Raw genomic sequence first — 18,754 nt, 5'->3', positions numbered from 1 at the left:
GGAATCTCATATTTCACTAATATTTTCCTGTCAAATAGCTTTACCAGGTCACTGGTTAGCATTGATAAGTCCCCATTGCTGTCTTCTAGGGAGCAGTAAGCCAGAATCTTAGTTAAGGTTACTATTGCTGTGATGAAGCATCATAACCAAAAGCAAATTGAGGAGGAAAGGGGTTTATTTAGCTTACACTTTACATCACTGTTCATCATTAAAGGAAGTCAGGACAGAAACTCAAATAGGGCAGGAGCTGATGCAGAGCCATAGAGAAATGTTGCTTCCTGGCTTGCTCCTCATGGCTTGCTCAGCCTGCTCTCTTATAGAACCTGGGATCACCGGCTCAGGGATGGCACACCCAAGAATAAGCTGCCAGACCATCCATCACTAATTAAGAAAATGTCGTACAGACTTTGCTACAGCCCAGACTTTTGGAGGAATTTTCTCAGTCGAGGCTCCCTTTTCTCTAGTGACTTAAGCTTGCATGAAGTTCACATAAAACCAACCAGCACAGGCAGGAATATGCTTGCCCATAAAAATACTCTGGCACCCAAAGTGTTCCTTCTCCATGGTCTATTGGCATCTGGTGTTGGAGAATTAAGTGTATCTGTATCCTGTTGCTACGTAAATCTAAGTAACTACCAGCACTTAACTATTAGCTGTATTGGGAGGCATCTACCACGAGGATCACCCAGGAACCTCCTCTGAATCAATCATTACCACATCATGGAAATTGTAGATGCCACTCTTTCATATAAAACCTCATAGTTAACAAAGTCAAAGAAGATCAAAAGTGACCCATTTGAAATGTTCATTGTCATGTGAGTACAATATTACCAGGAGGTAATGTTATATGCCCATAACGTTTTGATGTTTGTAGGTGAGACTTTATGGCTTCTACTCCTAAAGCTAAACTAAACACAGTAGCTAATAACTGTCTTGAACAAAAGCAAACAGTTTAATAATTATAGTACATAAGTTAATACGGCTGTGTCTTGATATAACATTTTAGAAACAACTTACATCTAAAGAATCCTCCTTCAATAGGATGAGGGCCATGTTCTGTGACACCAACCGACAGGAATACCCTGAAATGGAGAAGGGACAGCATGTGAACTACTGTAAATCAGTAAGTTTTCAATGGTGGATACAACCTCTCTTCTATTTTGAAGATTTTAATTTAATTTTTATTTGTGTGTGTGTGTGTGTGTGTGTGTGTGTGTGTGTGTGTGTGCGCGCACGCACTCGCGTAAGTGTACACACACGTGTGTGTCCAGTACCCAACCCGAGTACTCAAGTGAAAGTCAGAAAAGGGCTTCTGGTGCCGTCCTCTACACTTCCTCCCATGTCTTTGATTCAAGATCTTCCCCTGAGCCTGGAACCCATGTTTTCTCAGTCAGGCTGGAAGCCAATGAGCCCCATCCATCCTCCTGTCTCCACCCTACGGGAAGCTGAGGTTATGCAGAAATGCAGACACCCATCTTACAATCCCCCTTCTTATGTCTACTTAATCACCTAGGGGCATAAGCCTAAACAGGCTTCCTTGCAAGCAGCCTGAAGAGAATTAGCTGATAAGGTCTTCAGACCTAATGGCTAAAATAAGTACTTGTCAATTTTCTGTGGACTTTTTTTCTTTTTTTCTTTTTCTGGCTATTCTTGCATAGCATTAAGATAAAGCTTGGTACACCTAAAATAACAGCAGGCCAAGGAGATGAATGGAATGTGTCCTCCTGGTTAGCATGGCTACTGCACAAGTAAGATCACCCTTTCTTTCTAAAGCTGGTGAGTCTCTAGTGTTTCCGGAATACTAGCATACCAAGGGAGTCATGCCCCTGCCAAGAGATCAATGTAGTCTCTATTTAAAGAAGTGAACCTAAGTTTAAGTTTAAAAAATACAAAGATTTTAAACAAAAATCTTTCCAACTAGAATCAACAACTTCAATCTTTTTCTTAAGTCAAACTACTTCTCTAAGATAAATAACACTAAGAATGTTGGGCAAAGCCTCAAAGAATTGTATTATTTTTGTATTATTTTATATTTACCTAAAATTAAATTATGTATAATGTGTACACACACACACACACACACACACACACACACACACGTGCCTCTTGTACTAGCAATGCCCTCGACAAGAGCCATATAGCCTATCTAACAAAAACTCCAGTACCATGCATGAGAAAGCTCTGCGTTATTGGGCAGGCTAGGCCAAGTAGCTCCCATGACAATGTAAACTATTGCTGCTGCCCTTGGTTGTCTCTCAGAGGAGGAAGGCAAAAAGTTCCTACTGCTGAGGGCCATACACTTCCAGCACAGGACACAAGATTCGGGCTGGATCTAACCTGAACACCTCCTTCCTGTACTCTTGCTTTCATAATATCAGGAAACAATATGTAAGCTGCCAAGTGGGGGAAACAATCAATCAGCTGTGATGACAATGAACTGGAACAATGACCATCATGGCAAGATATCCTTAAAGGTGCAGTAGTGCCACTCATACATCAGCAGCAACCAACAGTTGTCTAAGTGGACTTAAGGCCCACCCAACAGAAAGCAGATCATCCCTGGTCCAAGAAATCAAGCTAAATACCTGGGGCTAGAGAGGTCATGACTCTTAGAAGACAAACTACTACCTCTGACTGACACAAAGCAGAACTCAAATCAGACCAAGGAAAACTTTTGTAGGTTTATAATTTTTTTTTCACCTGTTTATTTTGGAATGTACACTCTAACCTTCACTCAGGATTGCCATTTTTTAAAAAATAAATATTTTGCAAAAGCACCCAGAAGACAGATTATAAAGACAAAAGCAATAACTTTTAATAAATGTTATTTTTGAAGTCATATCCAAAAAGTATAGTAATCACTCAAAGAAGTAACCCAGAGTTTCTCAAGCTAAAATTGTTTTTAAAGACCAAAGGCATCTAGAGTGACCATCTCAACATCTCAAATTGAGAATTCAGTATTAAGGTTGTCTAAGGTGTTTGGGTCTCATGCTCCTGGCTCAGGGACTGTTAAAGAGATTCTAGAGCTTTCTGAACATCTGGCTTCTAAAATTGGAGGTGGAGGACATGAAGACATGGAGCCACCTCGCTGTTCCAATGTCTACACTGTGCTCACATTCTATCAACTTGACAGCAAGCTGACTGGGGCTTTAGTGGAATGCATCAGAGGAGCTCATTCATAGATTTGGTAACATTTGTTCTGTTTGGGATTGTTGACTTTTTTTGGCAACTGTTTGTCTACATCTATCTCTACCTATAATAGTTTTAGAATTGAAAATCAATTAAAACATTTTAATGGTGTGTGTGTGTGTGTATGTGTGTGTGTGTGTGTGTGTGTGTGTGTTTGTGTGTTGGGTGTCTGTATGTGTACACATTAGAGGACAACTCCCACAAGCCAGTTCTCTCCTTCCACCGTGTCAGTTCTTTGGATCATGTGGGTTCCAGGATCAAACTCAAGTCACAGGCCTGGCAGCAAGCACCACTGAACCATCACCTCACCAACCCTAAAACTTATTTTTATGGTGTCTGGGTTTGAACCCAGTGCCTTCCACTCTAGTGTTCTGCCACTAGCTATCCTGCCAACTGTTACATTTGTTTTAAGTGTATTTTTTCCATAATACCTTAGAAATTAACTTAGTCAAATTAAAGTCTGGGATATGTGTGTCTCGTGAGAGACAGTGGTATATTATGAATAAATGACCATTTTGCCTTTGAGGACCATGTCCTACATGCTTACTAGCTGTGTTTGAGGGAACTGGAAAAATGTATGTATGTATGTATGTATGTATGTATGTATGTATTTATTTATTTATACCAAGACAGGGTTTCTCTGTATAGCCCTGGATGTCCTGAAACTCATTCTGTAGACCAGGCTGGCCTCGAACTCAGAAATCCACCTGCCTCTACCTCCCAATGGCTGGGATTAAAGGTGTGTGCCACCACTGCCCAGCAAATTCATTTTTTAAGCTTAAAATGTTGTCATTATGGCCTAAAGTGGGATTGCAGAGGAGACTTTTGTGAACTCTACAGCTGTCACTTCCTTATTGCCATGGGAGAATCATCTACCAAACAAGCATACAGTAAATGCCAACTTTCCAGTCTGCATTATTGTTCTTATGAATGTGGAGTTAATGAGACCAAAATGCTATTCATTCCATTTTAAAGTCACGAGGATGGAAATAATTTTCATCTCAAATTATTTCTAAGTTGGCAATGGGAGCCAACTCTCACATCCCTCAGTGTCCCTGATTTTGTTACCCATCAACTGATGCTCTTAACTCTTAGGATCTTACAAATCTAAATTTAAAAAAGCACCTCATTATATACATTTAACTTAAAAAATTATTAGAAGGTTACAGTTAAAAACCCATCAGCTCTGGTGCCTGCTCAGACGGCTAGTGACTATGTATAGCCTGTTTCTTCAGAGGAGATAAATCCTTATTCCCAGTTAAAGTTGGGACATGCCAGTTCACATTAACTGGAGAGGTTCTGACTTTAGTTGTTGTTGATCACAAAAAAAGAGAACAAAACAAAAACACACAAACAAACAAAAACAAAACTTGCATTTCTGTACAATGCACAGCTAGAGTGGCTGTCAGGCACTCTACAGTGGAGTTGGGGAACGTGCATTCTCCAACTGGGCATAAGTTAATAAACTCAGTAGAGTATGAATGGATGAAAAACGCTGTAGCAGATTGTAAGCCTGGTTAACTCTGCAGTAGTTACTAGTAATGTAACTGATGGTGTTCAAGGTACCATGCTAACTCCCTCACATCTGGTATTAGGCAGTCATTACTTGTTTTGAAGTCAAACTTAAGTACAGAGATATGAAGTAACTCTCAGCCTGAGTCACACACTCCATGGCCCGTGGTGTCCGTTTCCCAGGAGAAAGAAATGAGTAGCAAAAGACCAGAGACAGGTGAAAATCTGAAGGATTTCTAAAGCTACAAGTGCAAAATTTAAAACATAACAACATTTAAACTTTAACAGACATAAGATGTTTAACATAAGAAGAGACAAGGTCTGTGCAACTTGAAGTTCACAAGATACAGATAGGTAAGCACATACTTCATGGGCCAGGGTTCCTCAGGAGACCTAAATGTCTGTGGGGAAGGTGCCCAGGAACCAGGTTGTGTGAGAAAACCTCTGATTCTTAGCTTTCTAGATGATGGGCCCTTGCCCTGGACCTTCTGATTCCTATTGGGGTAGCCTATGAGACAATCTTGTATCACAATGTCTAACAATTGTCTTCATCTGTCCACATGCAGGCATTTATTGACCAGATTATCTGGGAAATTGAGACCCTCCACCACAACACACTTTTGTGGGTTGACAGTATGTTGAGTCACAGTAACGATAGTCTGGTGTTGCTGTGATCCCAGGATGTGTGATCAGGAAGGCTAGCCTCTTTCCAATCTTTCAAACATGTCTTCATAGAAATCTAGATTTGGTCCTTCAATCCTTCCCCTACCTCTTCCATTGGGGTCCCTGGGCTCAACCAATGGCTGGCTGTGAGTATCTGCATCTGTATTGGTCAGGTGCTGGTAGAACCTCTCAGGAAACAGCCATATTAGGCTCCTGTTAGCAAGTGCTTCTTGGCGTCAGCAATAGTGTGGGGGGTTGGTGTCTGCATATGCTCCCTAAGTGAGCAGTCTCTGGATGGCCTTTCCTCCATTCTCTGTTTCCATTTTTGTGCCTGTCTTTCTTTTGGACAGGAACATTTCTGGGTTAAAATTTTTGAAATTCGTGGGGGGCCCCATCCATCAACTAGGGGTCATGCCTATCTACTGGAGATGTGAGGTGGGAGTGGGTGAATGGGTGGACGAGCACCCTCATAGAGGCAAAGGGGAGGGGGGATGGGATAAGGGGTTGGCAGGGGGATAACCAGGAAGGGGTATATCATTTGAAATGTACGCAAATAAAATAAAAAAACAAACAAGCAAACAAACAAAAAAAAAAAAAAAGAAAGAAAGAAATCTCGATTTAGATGTATCTGGAATATAAGCTTGCTCTTCACTCTCTCCCCAAATGGGAATGCCACTTGGGAGAGCTGGATGCTCTAGTTTGGTGATGTTTTTTAGGGTGATATGTTGTCTTATTGTCTTAAAATCATATTGTGCTCTAAGACCCACAGCCTATAATATTTTCCTTCTCTACATGTTGAACAAACCCAGTAGTGAGGAGAGCAAGTGCCTTTCTGGTGTACTGTTTACTTCAACCCCAGAAGTCATCCCAGGGGTGACTCTCAGTCCTGATGGCTGGCTTACAGATTTCTGGATTAAAGAACCAGACCTCAATTTACAAGAGTGGATAGACTTCTTTACCTGGCTCTTTTCCAAGAGTTGATCTCATTTCATCCCAAACCATTAGAAATCAAGGGCAGCAAACTCGGGCTGGTGCTCACAGTTAACCGAGTTAACTGCCCCAGGTCTTCTGAGGGCAAGTAGTCTATGGTAATTTTTCTGAGCATAATCCAACTTCATTTTCCAAATGAAACCAAACAACTTCATCTGCTTCTCCTCAGAAGCCTTCAGCGTTTTCTTTACATTTAGGCCTTGCCACTTATTTACCACCCTCCTCCCGCCACGCTGGGAAGAAAATACTTATGGGGTTCTCCATAATGCCTTTGTGTACCTTCGGTTGTCAAATAGCATTTTGCTTAAATTGCAAACTATAAAATAAAGCAGAAACCCAGGGTTTAAAAATTACAGCTTGTTTCAGCAGCTGTTGTTCAAATAAAAGGCTTCCAGTAAATCTTTTTGCATTAGTGACAGTGAGCTTCTAACAGTCTGGGTTGCCTGGAGTTGAGGGAGGTCCCTAGAGACGAAGAGTTAGCCCAACATACAGGGGAACAATTAGTCAAAATATCCCCCTTTTGTAAGTGAAAATCAAATATAGACCTTCCTTCTGGAGCTAATCTGAGAACTTCCAGGAGGAAAGAGAGCATTTGTGAAATGTTAAATAGGACCCAGGGACCCACTCCCGGAGCCTCAGAGATACCCAGCACTGCAGTTAAGATGGTCTCCAACTCTGCACAAAACTTAAGTGTTACCTCTCTGTTTTTAATTTTGACATGTTTTATGACATGTTTATTTGTGTATTAAATTTTGGGACTTTAAATTATTTTATTTCTTTTTGTTTTAAAATGCTTTCTGGTTTTAACAAGAGAAATAACGACGCTCCCTTGACATAACTTAAACAGCCTGGGTGATACCACTGGATTTCCTAGAGATGAGGACTGTGCAGTGGGAACACACATGCTGGACTCTGCCTCTGGGCCTTGGTCCAGTGCTTTTTTGTGGGAGTTCCGCATGGACATCCAGATGTGCTGCAGTGGAATCCAGGCTCCTCCTCGTGTCTTTCCATTAAGATGCTCAGATACCCGTTTGAAGTTTGCAACTTTGCATGTTAATGATGCACTTCACTCAGGGCATGAGAAAATGAGGGATATGACCCTGATGCTATTTTCATGTGAAGGTTAAACACATTTTCTAATCACTATAAGAGACAGTGAGCATCACCTCAGGGCAGCAGTCAGCTTGCTATACCCTCTATGAACGGGGCTCATCGGTTGCATCATGGAAAACTCTGTTTAAGACCAAAATTGGAGAGAAAACAACCTACAGACATATATGGAAAACCAATACTCAAGAGGCAAATGTCATCCCTTCATTTGAAATAGCTACTGGCACATCACAGGGCTATAGGCTTGAAAGTTTACCATCTAGTAAACGCAACGGGTCTGTAGAGAACTGTCACCACACTCTTATCCAAAATCACACACGTGAGTGACGGACAGAAGCTCAGATCAAACATGGAGTTCACTGCCTCAGAGACTCAGTGAAAACTCTTCCTGTTCTTTCATGAGTCTAAAAGACAATCAGGTGTCTGGGAGTCTAAAATGCATATAGTTAACAATTAGCTCAGATTTCTAAAAAACGATTAGTGGAATTTAACTATTTTTAAAATGAAAATCGCCCTCGTGGAAAGGTACAGTCTGCAGCTGAGGCTGTCTGAGGGGACAGCTGAAACCAATGAGAAGAGCATGAAGAAAGACCGTCCACTGCAGTGAGGATGGAGTCTGAGGAACCTGCTCTGAGGACAACCCGTCCTGGACCTGAGGCCCACTCACATCTTCTCTTCTAAAGTGAGCTAGGGCAGAGTGTGTCTGTGAATAAGTAAGTTATGTAAGTCTTGGAATGTTTTGTCTTTTTTGGCAGTGCTGTGGCTTTGTGTGCACTAGGCTACCACTGGTTCCATCTCCAGCTCACAAGTTTTACAAATCTATGCATTCATTTTATTATAAAAATGTCAGGTCTCATGAGGCCATAATGCCAGAGACCCAAGTGGCTTAGAACTAACTGAAAGCCTCTCCCATCCCAAGTCTTTGGGATTTCTAGAGGCTTCTCCCCAGCCCCAACCCCAGCAGCAACATATTTTCATTCATTCTCCTGGCCCTCTGGGCTTCTCTCCTGTCTCCTGATCCTGACCCCCTCCACTTCCCCTCCCCTCTCACACTCCCTCCCTCCCTCTGTCTCCCTTGATTATTTTGTTCCCCTTTCTAAGTGGGATTGAAGCATCCTCAATTGGGCCTTCCTTCTTGTTTAACCTCCTAGTATTTGTGGGGTATATCATGGGTATTCTGTACTTTTTGTGGCTCCAGTATCTCTCTCTCTCTCTCTCTCTCTCTCTCTCTCTCTCTCTCTCTCTCTCTCTCTCTCTCTCTCTCTCTTTGTGTGTGTGTGTGTGTGTGTGTGTGTGTGTGTCTGTACATTTATAATAGGCAGAATAGACACACAAGAGCATATCACTGGATTCTTGGTGGATCTTTGAAACAAAAGAGAGGTCCAGAAACTGCCATCACACTCAAAGAACACATTTTTTTTACAAGAACCAGCACGGGGAATTTTACAAAATTGATTACCAATATTAATTGCAGTTTCTTGTTTGTCTCCTGTCAACACCCAGATTTTGATTTCTGCCTTCAACAGAGTAGCTATGGTTTCTGGAACCCCAGCTTGAAGACGATCTTCGATGGCTGTAGCTCCAAGTAACAGTAAATTCTAGGTCAGAAAATACCGTCAGTTAAAAGACAGTTCATCCTTAAGAACAGAAACCCTGGCGTCCCTGACAGGGTTCTTACTCATTCACAGATCATCAATCACGTTGAGCTGCTCAAGACACTCCCATCAATCGTTCTGTGGTACCTGGGTGGCAGGTTTAGTTTTTTTTGACTTGACTCGGACTAGAGTCACCTGGGAGGAAGAGCCCCGTGGAGAAATGCCTCCATCAGATTGACCTGTATGCAAGTCTCTGGTGCGTTTTCTTGATGGATTGTTATAGTGGGAGAGCCTAGGTCACTGTAGGCAGTGCCACTCTTGAGAAGGTGACTTCAAGTTCTACAGAAAGCAGGCTGTGTAAGCCATAGGGAGCAAGCATGTAAGAAGCATTCCTCCACAGTCTCTGCTTCAGCTTCTGCCTTGAGTTCCTGCTGACCTCCCTCCATTGTAGGGAGCAAATGAAATCTGGATTGAACGTGTACTCTTTGACATGGGCACAGCCATGTCAAGGACCAAACCGAAACTAAACATTGCAAAGTAAAGTGGAATTGTAAATCTAGGGAAGGAATGAGAAAGGACAGTAGTGATGGCCTTCAAATTATAGGAACTAGAAAACAGGTAGTTCAGAGGCTGCTGACATGATCCAAAAAGATTGAAATGGAGCTTCCAGACTGTGTGGCATTGAAATAAGTGTACAATTTTTTTTAACATACTGTGAATACACAGAAAAGAAAAACATCAAGATAGAAACCAAAGTGAGCAACAAAGGGACAGCAAAGGCAAAGCATGGACATCACTTGAGTGTGGAAAACTGTCCACAGGTACAGTGTATCTACACAGAATGCACAGTGTTCCATGCACGGAACTCAGTGGGTAAGCCAACGCTAGGTCTACTGTCAGGCAAAGCTAGAGGATCACTAATGCTTATATACTGATGTGAATGAGTGAATAAGTGTGTGTCTGTCTGTCTGTCTGTCTGTCTGCGTGTGTGTCTATGTGTCTGTGTGTGCCCATGCAGGCTAGAGGACACTCTCAGGTGTCATTCCTTAGCTGCCATTCTCTCACTTCTCTTTGTTTTGAGACAGGGTCTCTCAATAGCTTAGAACTTAGCATATATGTTAAGGTGTCTAACTCCCAAATCCCAGAGACTCTCTTGTCTCCACCCTCTCCAGTACTGGGGTCACCAGCAGGTGCCAATCATAATCTTTTTGTAAAAACTTTAGGTTCAGTGAATTGAATGGATTAGGTTCTTTTGCTCACAAGGTAAGTACTTTATAAACAGGTCATATCTTCAGCCCACCAATGCTATTTTGACCAGATATCTAAGGTTTCATTAATACCTTACTGGTGGTGGCTAGACCTTTCAGACAGCCTAACATGAGAACATCCCAAAACAAAGGAATGAAGGAATGATGAAAAACTAAGAACCATGTGCTGGCTGGTTGTGGTCTCTACTTGACACAAGCTGGAGTTATCACGGAGAAAGGAGCCTCCCTTGAGGAAATATCTCCAGGAGATCCAGCCATAAGGTATTTTCTCAGTTAGTGGCAAGGGAGGGAGGACCCACTGTGGGTGGTGCCATCCCTGGGCTGGTAGTCTTGGCTTCTGTAAAAAAGCAAGCTGAGCAAGCCAGGAGAAGCAAGCCAGTAAGCAGCATTCTTCTATGGCTTCTGCATTTACTCCTGCCTTCAAGTTCCTACCCTGTGTGAGTTCCTGTCCTGACTTCCTTTGGTGATGAGCAGCAATGTGGAAGTGTAAGCTGAATAAACCCTTTCCTCCTCAACTTGCTTCTTGGTCATGACGTTTTGTGCAAGAATAGAAATCCTGACTAAGACAGTCCACAAAGACATCTAGAGAGAATGACGGTATCCCAGGACCACAAACGGATTCCTATCCAGAGACTTTGCTCAACAAATGTGACATCCTTCACTGGGTTGACTCTTAGTCTTGTGTAGTTACCTTCTCGATGATCTCGTAACACTCTTCCAGCCTCTGGGCTCTGTCCTTCAGAATGATGCTGGCCTCTTGATAGACTTTCAGCCACTCCTCATACTCATTCTCAGAAAGATCTGCATAAGCCACACACAGAGTCCGCAGGCCTGCAAGACAGCCATGGGTAAGTGGTGGGGCACAGAACACACCACCTCCTAAGGGACATCACGCGACATTTTTTGTGTCAGTGTGTTCAAAACTTAAAGAGGCCACTAGGATCCCCTAACTTAGCACTCACAGAGCTACAAAGGGAAACATTAAAGTTGCCTACTGCAATTGTTAATATTGATAGTTAGGTTGATAAGCTGTAGAGTCATCTAGTAAAACAATGTCTGGGGAATATGTGGGAGAGTGCTTCTAGGAACACGTGGGAATGCCCATTCAGATTATAAGTGGCCCTTCTCCATGGGCTATGTCTTGTGTCTGACACCGAATCAGAAGCAGGGAGATGTGTTGGTCAGCCTTCATCTCACTCTGCTTCCCAAGATGCAATGCAAACAGCTATCCTCAGATCCTGCCACCATGCCTTCCTCACCATGATAGACTGTACCTTCAATCTCTGAGCTAAAATAAACCCCTTCTTTCTCAGGAAACTTTTGCCAAGTATCTTGCTGTAGCATTGAGAAGAATAACTCACACCCCCCCATGCTTTCATACAAATGAACATAAACTGTCCTTCCCATAAGTTTAAGAGTGCATGAGACCCCATGAGTAAATTTCCCACTGCAGAGAGGTATAGAGTCTAGGTGGCTCACAAGTATGTGTGCCACAGGCAGCCAGGAAGCAAAGGAGCCAGGGAGCACATTTCAAGACATCAATAAAAAGCCTATCGTGCTGTATTATGGAAGAGCTTGGCTCTCAGGGAGCCATGCCCTCACATACGTGCATGTGTGTCTAGACATGGAAGCATACCACTGTGAGAGAGCAGCACTCAGCACTTAAGCACACGTCATCACAGTCACTAGCTGGAAAATATGACGTCACTGCCATCCAAAGGCTTCCAGAGAGTTCCTTTCCTGCTCACTGTGAACAGGAGCAATTAGTATCTACTTAAGTCCGGGACAAATGATAGCATGAGGTCAGGGAAATGACCCCTAGAGTGTTCAGGGACAGGGACAACTGTGATCCTAATTGCTGTGGGTCAGCTGCCTTCTGTTTTAGGAAAACTGGTGACACAGCAGAGTCAAACACAGGTAACCAAGTTTGAACTCTGCCATTTACTTCCTCACTGTCACGGGCTGTGGGAGGGGACCAAGAAAAGCAGCTGTAAAACCAGTCCTGAGAAGTAAGTCAGTATTATGAGAAGCACACATGTGTCCAAAGGCGTGCCTGCCCACCCATGCAGCAGCCATGGCCACATGACACCTCACCTCAGGGTCAAAAGCAGCATCTCAGCATTTCACTTACCTTCTGTGGCAAAATATTCCAGATGGCATAACGTCTCCTCCATGTACTTTGAGTCTTTTGAAAGTCTTTCAAAGATTACATTATCCTGTGAAAGGGAGAAACATCCACTGAGACGGGCAAAGCCCAGAGGACATCTGCCAGTGGGCACACTAAACAAGGCTCTCTTTGCTCTCTTTGGTGTCTACATAATGAACATGAAAATACTTGACTGGGCAGAGTGGAGATGTCAGTTGGGCCAAACATGAGCTTTGTAAGATACACAAAGCAATACCGAAAGCTGCTGTGTATCAAAAAAAAAAAAAAAAAAAAAAAAAAAAAAAAAAAAAAAAAAAAAAAAAACCTCAAGAAGGAACAACAATGGACAATGGGGGGGGGGTTTCTGAGAGCAGAGACCTGATCAGGGCGGTACAGTGCCCACATCTGCACATGCTTGCCACACTCACACTTTGCACAGCCTGAGCATTCATTATCTGAATGGAACTGCTTCCGATTCTGGTATTTTCAGATTTTGGAGTAGGTGTGTGTATCTATGACGTTTATCTGAGAGATGAGGGCTCAAACGAAACATCTCATGTTTCCTGTCTACCTATTCACACAGCCTGGCAGTAACTTTCTATCTTTCCCATGGCTACATCTGGACTGGAACTCACACTACAAGGTCGGCCGCCAAACTTTATGCTATATCATGGCAGTGCTCGGAAGGTTCTAGATTGGTATTTTTTTTTTAATTTATTTCATTTTTATATTTGTGTGTGTGTCTGTCTGTCTGTCTGTGTGTGTGTGTGTGTGTGTGTGTCTGTCTGTCTGTCTGTCTCTGTGTGTGTGTGTGTAATGTGATGTGTCACAGCAAGAGAGTGTGGGATCAGAGGCCAACCTGCAGAAGTCAGTTCTTTCCTTCTGCCACATAGATCTAAGGGTTGACTCAGTGTGGTCAGACTTTGGCACCCTAGCTGCCGAGTGTCTTATCAGCCCAGGTTTGAGAGTTTTTGTTTGTTGATGGGTTTTAGTTGTTGTTTGTTTGAGGCAGGATCTCACAGGAGCCCACAGAAATCCGCTTGCCTCTGCCTCCCAAGAGCTGGAATTATAGGTGTGAGCCATCATACCCAGCTAATTTGTTTGTTTGTTTGTTTTTTAATTAGTATGCTCGAACTGTAACATCTTTATGCAGAGGTAAAAAGTTAACTGCATACCCTAAGTTATTCTAATACAATCTGCCAATAATGGAAGTCCCCACAACCAAAGCGACCATAGGCCTGGAGCTTTTTCTTTTGACTCGAGTTCGATGAGAAACACCCAGTTTGATGCAGCTTTCCCATCACACTGACAAGCCTGAAAGGGTGAGTGTCCTGATAGTCCACTATGTAACGCAGCATCTCAAGACACTTAAAAAAAAAAAAAAAAACAAACCAAACTGGTTTGTTGGAGGAGGGGCAGGCTGGGGCAGAACTAACCGTGAAGAATGCAATGGGTATCCGCAGTTTTTCGCCACCTACACTCTCCTCATCCCACAGGCTTTCTCTTCCAGCTGCTGCAGCTACAACACACAGCACACAGAGCCTACGAACAAGGTCACTCTGTGACACTATGACCTCGGTGGCCTTAGCTAAAGCTGCCTTATCATAAAAGTAGAATTTCTTTTTGTTGGACCAAATGGAATTCCTTTAACAGCTACATGCAGTGTTTATCATCAAAAAGCCTCAATCATAATGTATCAGTAGCCAGGATGATGGAGACGAGTAACCTCTGCAGTTCACCATCGGTCCAGGCTCGGGATCCTGGCATAGTCTCAAACGAAATTTCAGAATTAGTCCCTTCCTCCCACAGAGCCACAACACAAAGGGATACGATTTTACAACCATATAATTTATAAGCAGTAATAGCTTTCCTTAGTAATAACGCCTTTGGAGTTTGCTTATTATTAGTTAGGGATGCTGGAGAAAAAGCCAGGCTTAGGAAACTGGCCAAATAGATCTTCTTGTGAATATGACTTTTGTCTCCATAGAAGGATGGCTGCTGGGGAACCGGCAGCATCAGAGGACAGACTGATGATCACAGATCAACATGATGTCATCACCTTTACAGACACCAGACAATGGTGGCAAAACCAGATCTGGAATCCCTACTCCAAGGATTCTGTGTCCAAAGCTCACTACTGCTAAAAAGCAGGTTTTTCCCTGCCCACTGTCCACTCTTATCTAATGCCACATTGAACCTGTGCTCCTCATGGCTTGCTAGGTCTGTCTTTCAGCTCTGTGCAGACCATGAGGGATATGTGAGCAGCAGTTTGGAAAGCAATGCATTGGCAAAGCAGCCTCCCAGGGGTCGGCCGAGCCCCCACACCTCTGATACTTACGGCTCCCTTGCAGTAGAGTCGAAGTTGTCCTGATGGCAGTCGGACAATGACAGACATTCTTTTTCTGTCACTGTAATAGTATAGAAAGGAAAGAGAAAGACAAGAAGAAACGGAAGGAAAGTCATCATTGTTTGCTTTACAGGACCCAGGTCCAACAACAAGTCCAAACAAAACACACGGAGCCTAGAAATGTCAAGGTCCATTTCTCAATAGCTTGTTCCTCAAAGTAAAGCTTCAACTGTAGACTTTACTCATCTATACCAAATGGACAGATGCCTGTATGCCTCGCCCTGCCGTAAGGACTCACTGCATGGCTGTTTGCAAGTGGGCCAGAAGTGGAACATTTGCCCAGGTGCCGTTGCATGCAGAATCAGTCAATCCTTTCATAACCATTCTGGTAACCAGAGCCATCCCTTGCAAACAGCAAGGTGAGGGATCCAACACACCTTAGAAGCTCCTTGTACAGCTTCTTTTAATTGGTGGAGGAAATTACCAGTTCCTAGATCTGTCTCACCCAGCAACAGGTACACTGTCTCCTCCCACTGCTGCACAGACTCTTCCTTACACACCTGTTATCAGAGTCAAGCCCATATGCTGAGGAGTGACTTCTGCTGCATGAGGTCCATCCTCTTTTCTACCCCCAGTGTTGACCCGATTCCCACTGAGCCTCTCATACACCACCACGCCCAAGCACACAAGACCCAGCTCCTCCCACTGGAATGCATCCCCCACCTGCGACCAGTCTGACACACAGCACGCTCCGGCTGGAGCCCTCATCCTCTCAGCTTCTAGAGGTTGGGTCCTTAGCAATGTCACCTAAGCTGTTTCTGTTCTTTAATGTACAAATCAGATGACCACAGACTACTCCAAGGAAATCTTACAGAAGGAAATGGCATCAGGAAAATGATGCATCCATTAAAAAGAATCAGAACCTGTAACTGCAACTGGCATTTCTTCTCACTCCTACTCACCCATCCCTTTAAACACTAGACCCTTGTATTTCCATCTATAGTCCCCTGTTATCAGCGCATCCCTTTCTGCTTCCTTCTTGTCTGGCTGTTAACAGCTTGCCACACTTAACACAGCACAGGACAGCAATTTCCAACAGGAGATGCATTAGGGACTGGAGAGATGGCTCGATGGGCAACGCGCTCACAGTGTTAAGCATGAGGACTGGAGGATGGCTCACCAGCGTCCACATAAAAGCAGGGCGTGGTGGCATGTATCTATAACCCCAAGGCCTGGAGAATGGTGACAGGCAGGTCTAAACGGTGATTTCTAGACTCTGTGAGAGACTGTGATGGTTATCTGTCTCAAACAACTAAGCCAGAGGGTGGCAGATTTCTATTTCTGGCCTCCACATGCACATGCATGGGAGAGCACATACATGCATGCAGCACACACATATGAAAGAGAATGAAGAAAAGGAGACAAAAAGTCTGAGGAGCTGGAAGCATGTCTGGAAGCTCCACACAGGCACACTGTCGCCATGCCTACATTTACTGCCACCATCAGCAGCCACCCTGGTGTGGCTCCTCTGACCCCAAGGGCTTCTCACAGAGCCAAGCTCACAGCTCTCAGCTAAGCATCAGGCAGGAAAATATTTCCTCTGTGATGATATAAAAACACTACCCCTTTCAAGCCATTTGTGAACAATTTAACAAAGGTGTCTAGAAAACTAAGTATTTTCTTTTTTTTTCTGAGACTGTCCTGGAACTCACTATGTAGTTCACACTGGTCTCGAACTTAGGGTGATCCTCCTACCTCAGTTTTTCTAGATGCTGGCATTATATGCCTGAGCCACGACGCCCAACCACATCTATTCTCAATATCAGGAAAAGGTGGTCTCAAGACAAAAGACAACAGGACTTGCTCTATTCCAGAAGGCAGCTCTGCTCACACCATTCCACAATGTTGCCCCTCTGCCCTAGTTCTGACTGTCCAATGTGCAAGAAGAGAGAGACATGTTCAGATTCGCTCCTCAGAATAAACTATGAAAGCCTGGGAGGGCCAGAGAGTCTGACAAATATTCCCAGGTCTGGGTGTGATGGCTTCAGGCCTGGGAGTGCGGCCTTTTGGAGGCCAAGCCTCCTGAGAGAATAAACTGACCACATCTGCTCTATGGCCACATGTTAGTTTCTTACTCGGACAGAGATGGAGGCCTGACCTCACACTCACAGAACCTGGGCTGAGACAATGAAGCCAACACCCCCGCCACATTCTCTTAGCCTTGCACGCATCTGCGGCTGCTAATGTAAGAACACCCAGCTCTAGAAGGCTAAAGGCCAAGGAGGCTGGAGAGGCTTATCATTGCTGTAAGAAGAAAAGAGAGTGGCTGACTGAACTCTCCTTAATAGAGCCCTTACATTCTAAGATGAGGGGCATTTATCATGACTGAAAAGAAATCATGCCACACAATCAGTAAAATCTGCAGGCAAAGCAGTTTAGTGTATATGAAATGTGTTATGTCAAGTATATGAAGGAGAAACATACCTAGAAAATTCTAGAACATTGAGGATCCCAAATGTCTGTTCTTGTCCCATCTACAAAACAGAAAAAAAGAAGGGGGTGCTCTTACCTGAAGTGCAAAAATATTAAAATCTCAAATCAATCACCCCTCTTAATTACATATACACAGACACAAACAAATATATAAGCAAACACAGGGACACACATAGACACACATGGACACAGACAGACATAAACACACACACATAAACACACACACACACAGGCACACACACTCCACTAGTTCTCTACACAGACATTTACAGTCTGCAATGTGCTCTCACAGTCTGGTGGGGTCAGAGCACCCTCTTCTGGTAGAAAACTCTCATTTTTTTCCTTCTGTGACAGGCTCCTAAATGCTGCTGTGTAGTTCTTCCAAGTGTGGAAAATGAAAGGTCCAAGCCACTAGAACCATCTGAAACCTTGGGTCCAGCTGTGTGTGAATGTAGGGATCTATGCATTCTTTGAAAGGCCTCTCTAAACATAGCAGTTACCTAATGTCTGCAGCAGGGTTTGAGCTGCACTTCCACACCCATTGTGAAACCATCACACTTAGGTCCTGCTATGCAACCATGAGACTGATACGGCTACAGAAGTTCAGGGCCTACCTTAGAAACAGGTATAAGGTACTTCTTGGCTTTAGGAAAACAGAGGGGAGACGGGCAATAGTCCTTGCTACGGGTAATTTCATGGAAGTGAGTGAAAGATTGTGAGAAAGCTTTTTTTTTTTTTTTTTTTTTTTTTTTTTTTTTTTTTTTTTTTAGCAGAAAATATTTACTGGTAGAAATTGCTAGTCTGGTTTATAGAAAGTTCATAGGAACATGAACTTTCAGTGAAGAACTATGTCAGTGGTCATTTAGCAGATCTTCTTTGTGATACACGTTTAATAACATAATATTAGTGTAAATTGAGCAAGACCAACATGATTTTACTTTTCTGTTGTCATACCAAGCATGTTTACATTGTCCAAAGTTTAAAATCTTCAGTTTTTTACTTTTTTTTCATTTTTTATTGGATATTTTATTTACACTTCAGATGCTATCCCATTTCCCCATTTCCCTCCTTCTTAGAAAACCCCTATCCCATGCCCCCTTTTCCTTTTTGCATTTATACACTTTTTTAAAAATGTTAATCAAAGGCTTTATAAGTTTGGTAATGCTCAATCAGAGGTGTAACCCAATACCCAACCTAGATATATCAACTATCTTTGACTGGTGGAGACAGGTGAACATCTGCCTCCCTGTCTCCCCCCTCTTTCTCTCTCTCATCACCTAGCTTCTCCTCTCCTTCTTTTCCTCCTCTCCTTACTCCTTTTCTTCCTCTCAGTACTCCTCCCACCTTAGCTCCTCCTACATATCACCCTTCCTGTTAAAATAAAACTTTTCTCTCTAAATACAATTAGAGCATAATTATGCCAATTTGTACCAGTGAGGTA

The 18,754-nt window shown here is 43.2% G+C and overlaps 1 protein-coding gene across 3 annotated transcripts in view; it reads right to left on the bottom strand.

Annotated features, from left to right (window-relative positions):
• The window catches only part of Atp8a2 (ATPase phospholipid transporting 8A2), a 480,046-nt gene that overhangs the window by 315,916 nt on the left and 145,376 nt on the right, over window positions 1-18,754 (bottom strand). For all 3 annotated transcript variants that reach the window (XM_076930916.1, XM_034499073.2, XM_076930917.1), the window contains exons 19-24: window positions 17,305-17,354; window positions 14,812-14,881; window positions 12,459-12,543; window positions 11,019-11,158; window positions 8,924-9,062; window positions 1,018-1,082 (exon numbers count right to left, since the gene is read on the bottom strand). In XM_076930916.1, the coding sequence (XP_076787031.1) occupies window positions 1,018-1,082; window positions 8,924-9,062; window positions 11,019-11,158; window positions 12,459-12,543; window positions 14,812-14,881; window positions 17,305-17,354 (549 nt within the window). The remainder of the gene's footprint in view (window positions 1-1,017; window positions 1,083-8,923; window positions 9,063-11,018; window positions 11,159-12,458; window positions 12,544-14,811; window positions 14,882-17,304; window positions 17,355-18,754) is intronic.

Source organism: Arvicanthis niloticus, chromosome 3 (assembly GCF_011762505.2).
Source record: "Arvicanthis niloticus isolate mArvNil1 chromosome 3, mArvNil1.pat.X, whole genome shotgun sequence".
NCBI lineage: Eukaryota > Metazoa > Chordata > Mammalia > Rodentia > Muridae > Arvicanthis > Arvicanthis niloticus.
The sequence above is the reverse complement of the archived record's forward strand: the minus strand, read 5'-3'. Positions and strand labels throughout refer to the sequence as shown.